We start from the raw sequence: 8,201 nt of genomic DNA, 5'->3' as shown, positions 1-8,201 counted from the left end.
TATGCAAGACTCAAAGATGAAAAAGGTTAGGCAACAGTGATGAGCTCTCTCTCTCAAACCTCCTCAAACAATTCTCTATCTTCTATTTCACTTTTCAGTTTCACTTCTTTGTCCTGTCATGTTCCCTAAAGTCACCTCGTCAGAATGGGTCAGATTTTAATAATGGTCCGTGCAACATAAATCCTCTCTAAATCATTTAAGCAAGATGTAGGATTCTAAAAAGAAGAGTTAACATTTCATTATATTAGGAGGTGAAAAAAGAGGGAGGAAATCCTTGATATAGGGGAATGGTATTAAAAAATACTGCACAGAAAAATATTACCAACATAAATAAAGGTAATTTTATTAAGTTTTCAAATTTTTATTTTTTGATAAACAAATGCATCACCTGGATAATAATGTTTAGAATTTATCCCGCAAAAGTTTCAGTAAAATAGTTTCACTCAGGTGTTCACAGTAGACAAGAATCTGTGGTCTTATTTAAAAAGGAAAAGAAAAGGGAGTAGTAGTTTTCGTAGAAATTCAGATCAGCATCCTAGAAAAACCACACCAAGATGAGCATATGCTTCTAATTCTTGTCTTATTTCTATTAGGATAGGAGAAGCAGAATTAGATAGATGTTATGACTAGAAAACCAACCAGTACTCTTAAAAGTAAACATTAGGAGAATTGCATTACAGGATATATAATAGCGCTCATACCTCAATAGCAATCATGTAATAGCGAATTGCGACATCGATATTGCCTTTCTCCTGTAATACAAATAGAGAATAGCGCATATTATCAACATCACAGCCAACCTATAAGAATCTTTTTCGCCCATGAACATGATAGAAACATACCTTCCAAGCATTTGCCATATTGCCATAGCACTCTGCGAAGTGCGGATCAACTCTGAGAGCTTCTTCATTCTTTGCGATACACATATCAAAGTCATGCAACTGAAACACAAAGCAACATGTTCTTGCTTCATATTTTGTTAATTTGTCGCAAATCCAAAGTTGAGATTAAAAACAGAGAGAATTAAAAAAAAAAAAATAGAAAGAAGGATGTATGATTATATCATGCGTATAAAAAACGTTAACCTGATAATAAACTGCACCCAACAGAAGAAGATTATCAGTGCGTCGTGGATTTCTCTCAAAAACAGCCTTGCTATGCTCTAATGCCTGCTTATAGTTTCCAGCTTTGTAACTCTGATGAGCAAGGGTCAAGAGCGTGTCTTCATCAACTGCAGCACAAGGGAAACCAACACATAACCACGAAAGTTATCAGTCAAACCATAAACACTCATAAACCTAAAAAATTTGCAGGCCACTTTCCTGATGGGACACAAAAATATAAATTCACTTTCCACTTTTATGCCCTCGTTTCATCCTTTAATGTGGCTCCCACCTACTCCACCCTTTAGCCCTACAACTTAAGCCAATTCCACTAGAAAGCTAGCCTGTACCTGGTGGCAGTGGTTTAACAGTTGGGTAGAATGTGGAAGCAAGGAGGGGATGCAAGGCAACAAGGCAAATGAAGGTGATACAAGATTAGTGGAAGTTCTGCCAACACTCAAAATGTGTGTGGGACATGTATTTTCCCCTCATATTTTTCATTTCAATTTTTTCAGTTTCTTACTTAGCTTGTACTCTTAGTTTGCTAAATAAATTTCCTTTTTTATAGATATCTAAGGCTTTTACTAATTTTTGTTTATTTTGTCCAAACATTTCTATCCATTCTTCCATATCTATTAGAGATTCTAATCTTATTTCGGATTCTACTTAATGTTCAGAGTAAAGGATTACCAACTAATTTATATATACTGTGTGTGTATAAAGTTTCATGAGGTCTGTTCTGTTCTTTCTCCACCAAGATTCCTGATTACAGTTCTCATGCTAACCTCCATTGCACACTTTAAATCTTGACAAAAAAATTTAGAAATCCAACTCCCACTCATGCAACTACAAAGAACAAAGTAAACATCTTAGGCAATTGTGACTGATGGTTTCGGTGTTGCCACTGAAATCAGTTAGTGCTCACATTTAATATTTTGGTCAAGCAAATATAATGAACTGATAGAAACTGCATTCAAAATGAACGCTATTTTCTAGAATTTATATATGAAGTGAGGTTGGCAAAAGTTAGTAGAAATTTGAAAAGATCGTACGACAGAATAACTAATTGCGTATAATTTTCTTCTCAAGAAAAATGTATTTTCTTTGTAAGCTAAAGTTACAAAACCAGCTGCAATTATATAAATAAATAAACTTTTTCTGATTCAGATGCATATTAAGAATATGAACTAAAACAATAAAATAAAAAATAACTCCAACTTACACATTTGAATCTTAAAAAACGAGGTGGTCCTCAAAGTTTTCTTTAGTAGTTTCACAACCAGTCCATATCAATGCAAACCATCTAGATCTCTGTCAAACATCACATAACCCTTACAAGTCCAATCTGATGGAACTAGGTTTTGTTTTCCAACTTGGGTTGGCGGCTTGAAAATTTGAAGGCATGTTTCGTAGTGCCATGTGAGAATTCAATGAAATTTGAAAGTTCCATCAAGGGAAAATGATCGTGCAACTAAAATGAAAGCTTGAGGACTAGAGACTTTTTAAATGTTTAAGAACAGCTTTGCAAGGACCATTGGAGTAATTTTGTGTTTGCATTACTGAACTTGGGTATCAAATTAGGACAACAAAACAGCACATCCACACTTCCATTATTTAATGCTTCTCATAATCTTCTAGCTCCTTGAGGTAGTAAATCTCTATGAGAAATAACAATTTGGTATCAATGGTTATTCCCATATAAAGGATTAGTTAGCTTTTCATTTCTTTTTTCTAATAAATCAAAAAATCAAGTTCTATATGTTGATTGGATATCCGTATGCATTCTATATGTTGATTGGATATCCATATGCTTCTTAAGAATATTTCTTTCATTCATTAAAGGGCGAATGAGCAAAAAGTTCAGTATCAACATTTAAAAGATCATAATCTTACTCAAAGCTTGTTTTTCTTAACATAAAGATCCAAACACAAAACACCATTCTCGTGTCACCAGAGTAGTCCAACGTGAAAATGCGGATAACCACTGGAAAAATATCAATGCACCAACTCCTACCAATATATCACCAATATCCTAGATGAGTATAATATAGATCAGACTTTAATCACATAATTCAAAGCCTAAGGGCTGTAATCCTGCACCAAACTGAAGAACTATCAAATAAAGCAATAAATATGAGTAAGTCGGTCTACCAGGGCCCCCACCATCTAAAGATAATGATCAAGTGACTAACACTGTATATAGTCTCATCCCCTGGATAACCACTGGAAAAATATCAATGCACCAACTCCTACCAATATATCACCAATATCCTAGATGAGTATAATATAGATCAGACTTTAATCACATAATTCAAAGCCTAAGGGCTGTAATCCTGCACCAAACTGAAGAACTATCAAATAAAGCAATAAATATGAGTAAGTCGGTCTACCAGGGCCCCCACCATCTAAAGATAATGATCAAGTGACTAACACTGTATATAGTCTCATCCCCCATGGTCTCGATACAAATTCAGGGTGAAATAAAAATCTTCCCTAAACAATTAACTCACTTCTTAATCTTCATACTAAACTGATTTATGTTTGCCTTCAAATTCCAAACAAGAATTTCCCTTCAATATTTTGATCTACACTATACTCTAAAAAAAGGGTAAGTATTACCCAAAAAAATCATTTTCAAAACTAGAAGTGGTCAACCTATGCTTTTTCCACCAAAAAAAATTTACAGGACAGAGATGTAAAATAATCAACCTAACCCCGAAATAGATCAACAAGAAGTCCATATAAGCTTCACAAAAATAAAAACTAAAAATCACATACTAATAAAAGCCCTAAAATATATAACATGAAAACAATATGAAGTTGGCCCCTTTTAAAGTGTAATATCCTCAAATAATTACACAGAACCAATATCTGTAGTAAGTTCAAATTTTCACATTCCCCAGAAGCTAAAATCATCATTTCATCATCATAAAAACCAAATATACTTTCAAACAAAAGAGAAAACAAATTATTTTTTCATCAACTAAAAACCCTAAATTTCCACTGCACTCAATCTTTTATTTTATTTTCGAATTTCACCCTTCCCCCCGATGAGTCTTATCGATCTGGCAACACTCAGAATTGACCAGGAATAACGATCTCGAGTTAAAAATAAATAAATAAAAGTACACACCTATTGGGGTCACGTGAAATTTATAACATAGGAAAGAAAAAATTACACAGTTTCCTAACCTTCGCGAGATAGATCGGGCTTGATGTTCCCGGAGGCCAAGGCAAAAGATGAATCGTCCCGATGCTGATCACCGCCAATGAAATTGTACTGAACCCTAGCCGCCTGCTGCATATTCACGTTGTACTGCCGAGGATCGCTCTGCAACGAGAGCATTGCTTAACGGTTTCACAAATCACCGTGAAATCCCTACTAATTTATTAAAAAATATATATATTACCACGGAAAACAGTAATCCACCCTAGGAAGGAATTACAGCAAGGAAAATCAATTTTCAGAGAAAATCAGAAATTCTCAGCCCTCAGAAGAGCTGAGATATAAGAAGTTATAAAGAAAGAAAATTCAGAAAAAGCAAATTCGGGAAAGAAGCGAATGGAATAGAATAGAATCCACTTTCGCTTTTGGTTGCCTAATTAACACCGATTTTTGTGGGATTTTGTTATTGCCACTCCCGAAATTGTGAAAAGCCTTACGTACCCTCAGCTGACCATTTGAATGTATAGTGCTAGCGGTATGAGCGAAGGATAAATACGTCATTTAAAGTTGGGAAGGGTAGCTGGCGACATAAAAAAGATGGAGTTCCTTGCACGGAGTAAATACTCCAATATTGCCACTCCAGATAAATGTTTCTAATATCCTTATTCTGTAAATATTTTTGTAATTACCATATTACCCTCGAAATATTTGCAATTTGTAGGGATAAAGTCCAGTATCATCTGGCAAAGTGGTTACCAATTAAAATGAGCAATCCTATTCATCATAGCACAAATTAGTACAGATTAGATCACTAATTCATTATTTGATGCATTATAACTTTATCGAATAATAAATTAACCAGCTGACTATCATATAGTTCTACGATAATCTTTATTAATGATGAGTAATATTGTTAAATGAAGTTCTATACATGAGGCTATGCACCTTTTTTAGTTTAATTTATAAATGATCTAAGGGATAATTGCGGTCACATTTTAAACCAAGAAAAAATCTAAAATCAACTAGGAAAAAAAGAAATAAAATAAACATATTATTCTTTACTAGAAAACTTGTGTGTAACTTTATCTTTTTCTCTATTTTTATCAAATTCTTCTTCCATCCATTCAACAATACGTTCTACATTAGTCCCTTCCACCTTCTAAAAACTCGACCCCGAGTTATGATCTGAATATAAAAAATTATCACCTTTATGGAACTCATATAAATCTGTCACATTGAACGTTCAAAAAATTTCAATAGAAGCTGATAAATTAATAATGTAGGCATTATTATAAATCCTTTTAAACACTTTGAAAGGTCCATATTTTCTTAATTTTGGCTTGTTGTAAATACCAACAGGAAATCTTTCCTTTCTCAAAAACACCATCACTGAGACCCTTTCTTGCAATTGTTAATCTCATCGATGTGAATCCACTGCTGCCTTATATTTTGCATTAATTTTTTCCAACTTCTATCTTACTTTCTCATGGACTGCTAACACCTCTTTTGCCAAATGTTTAGCAACATCACTCTTAAAAGTTAATATCGCCTTTGGGCAACCTTAATAGATCCACCAAATTGCAGGGAACCTCTGTATACACAATAATAAATGGGTACTTGCCTATGGGAGTATGAATAGTGTTGTTGTATGCAAATTTCATATTCTTAAGGTTTTCACTTGAATTCATTGTTTCGCACTACGTCAAGTGGTATCAAAATCGACTTTCCCATATCTATATCTTTGATTCTTAAACATGGGTGACGTGTTAGTTACTAGAATAGAGATGGATCAATGGCTTGACGATCTTACTAATCGGATTGAAGACCTTCGTCAACTATTTTTTTCGAGGTGTTGGAAATAATGGACAGAAAGAACAACAGATAATCAACAATGAATGGATCACTGAGTCTGTAGTTCGAAGATAAAATAATATGAGGCATATAGTAGAAGAAAGTGAATTAGAGTTTGAGGAGGAGTTTGAAGTACCACCGCATAATCCTAATCATCAAAATCGAAATATCTTTGATGGTTATCGAATTAAAAGCAACATTGTCTCGTTCTTTGGAAACATGAAGATCGAAGATTTATTGGATTAGTTGGTAGATGTTGAAAGATTTTTTAAAATTATTGATGTTTCGGAGGACAGGATGAATAAGATGGTGCCATTTCTTTTGAAACATGCTGTAACAGTATGGTGGGATCAATTCCAGAAAGCCTGAAGGAGACAAGGAAAGAGTCGAATTTAGACTTGGAGAAAGAAGAAACAGTCTATGATGGATCGATTTTTACCTGCAGATTATGAACAGATTTTTTATATCGTATGTACCTATGATGCACATAGGGCAATTGTATGATATTAAACTGTACCAATGAATTTATGTGTTTGGTGGAGCAGAACAATCTTTCAGAATCTGGAAATCAAAAGGTAGCTAGGTATTCCAATGGTTTGAAGGTGGCTATTCAAGATAAAATTGGATTGCAAAATATTTGGACGTTGCAAGAAGCCATTAACATAGAAATGAAAGATGATGAAATCTGATAAGAAGACGATTTCATATAGGAGGCCCCTACCTGTCGAAACATCATCATTCGTTCCTTCAGACAAAGGAAATGTCCCACAATAAACCCCAGCCAATTCTAACAGGAGCAATGTTAACAATAGTGGTCAGTTTGAGAATAGAGGTCAGAATCGAGGTGCACCTCAGGATACAAATCCATATGCTTAGTCGACGACAGATATTTGTTATGAATGCCACAAGCAGGGCATCGTTCTAATAACTGTCATGAATGGAAGAAGGTCAATTGGTGGAATCGGAGGCAGTGGATGAGGAGGAAGATACTGAGGTGGAAAATGAGTATGCATGAGTAGAGTTTGCCGTTGAGGAAGGTGTAGAAAGGCCCACTTTATTACTACATCGAATCCTTTTATTATCTAAGGAGGAGGGACAACATCATTGCATCTTCCATTCACTTTGTTCTATCAAAAATAAAGTGTGTGAAGTGATTGTAGACAATGAAATTTGTGAGAACTTTGTGTCGAATATATTGGTAAATTTGTTGAAATTACCAATGGAGAACCATCCTAAACCTTATTCACTTCATATGGTGAAAAGAGGTTCTTCCATCCAAGTTGCTAAAACTTACAAAGTACTTGTATCCATTGGTAAGTAGTATAAGAATGAGATTATGTGTTATGTCATATATATGGGTGCTTGCCATATCCTATTGGGTCGTCTATGGCAGTTTGATATAGATTCAACTCTCGAAGGGCATGATAATATGGCACTCTTTTCATGGGACAGTCATAAGATCGTTATGGTTCATTTCAAACAGGTGGAGAAGTTTATTCAACAATGAACTGAGAGTTTCCTTATCATTACAAGTAATGATAAGGAGATTGCAAAGTATGAAAGAGAATCTAATTGTGTTTTATCCATTTGCAATTGCTGGGCTTTTTACAGCAAGTAAGGAAGATGAAGGTGTTACATTTGAAGTGCAAGAAATATTGACAAAATTTAAAGATTTGGCTTTCGTTGAATTGTCGAATGAGTTACCTCATATGAGGAATATTCAGCACCAAGTTGGTTTGGTACTTGGGACTGGCCTTCCAAATTTGCCTCATTATCAAATGAGTTCAAAGGAAAATAAGGATTCGTCTATTCAAGTGACTCAAATTTGTAAGATACATTTGTTAATTGAGACTTGTCACTGATTTGAAGTTATTCTAAAGTGGATGGGACCATTACAAATTTAAATAGTAAATTTCCCTTCGATAAGCCTCTATATCATGATGACAACTCATGGTCAAATTGTTTTGAAGTGGAAGGGAATAATGTGGGACAATAGCAAGAGAAAATTCAAAATCAATTAGGAAAAGAAAGAAAGAAGATAAAAATTATTTCTTACTAGGAAACTTGTGTTTAACTCCATC

General features: G+C 34.3%; 1 protein-coding gene across 1 annotated transcript in view; it reads right to left on the bottom strand.

The window, feature by feature from the left end:
* Positions 1 to 4,679, bottom strand: part of LOC111371089 (probable UDP-N-acetylglucosamine--peptide N-acetylglucosaminyltransferase SEC) — a 12,383-nt gene extending 7,704 nt beyond the window's left edge. Inside the window, exons 1-4 of the mRNA XM_022993001.1 lie at positions 4,296 to 4,679; positions 1,086 to 1,231; positions 843 to 941; positions 699 to 752 (exon numbers count right to left, since the gene is read on the bottom strand). Coding sequence (XP_022848769.1) covers positions 699 to 752; positions 843 to 941; positions 1,086 to 1,231; positions 4,296 to 4,449 — 453 coding nt within the window. The 5' untranslated portion in view covers positions 4,450 to 4,679. The remainder of the gene's footprint in view (positions 1 to 698; positions 753 to 842; positions 942 to 1,085; positions 1,232 to 4,295) is intronic.
* Positions 4,680 to 8,201: the final 3,522 nt, after the last annotated feature.

The sequence above is a fragment of the Olea europaea genome, chromosome 22 (genome assembly GCF_002742605.1).
Source record: "Olea europaea var. sylvestris chromosome 22, O_europaea_v1, whole genome shotgun sequence".
In the NCBI taxonomy this organism is placed as follows: Eukaryota; Viridiplantae; Streptophyta; class Magnoliopsida; order Lamiales; family Oleaceae; genus Olea; species Olea europaea.
Note: the sequence above shows the minus strand (reverse complement) of the source record. Positions and strands in the feature narration are given on the sequence as shown.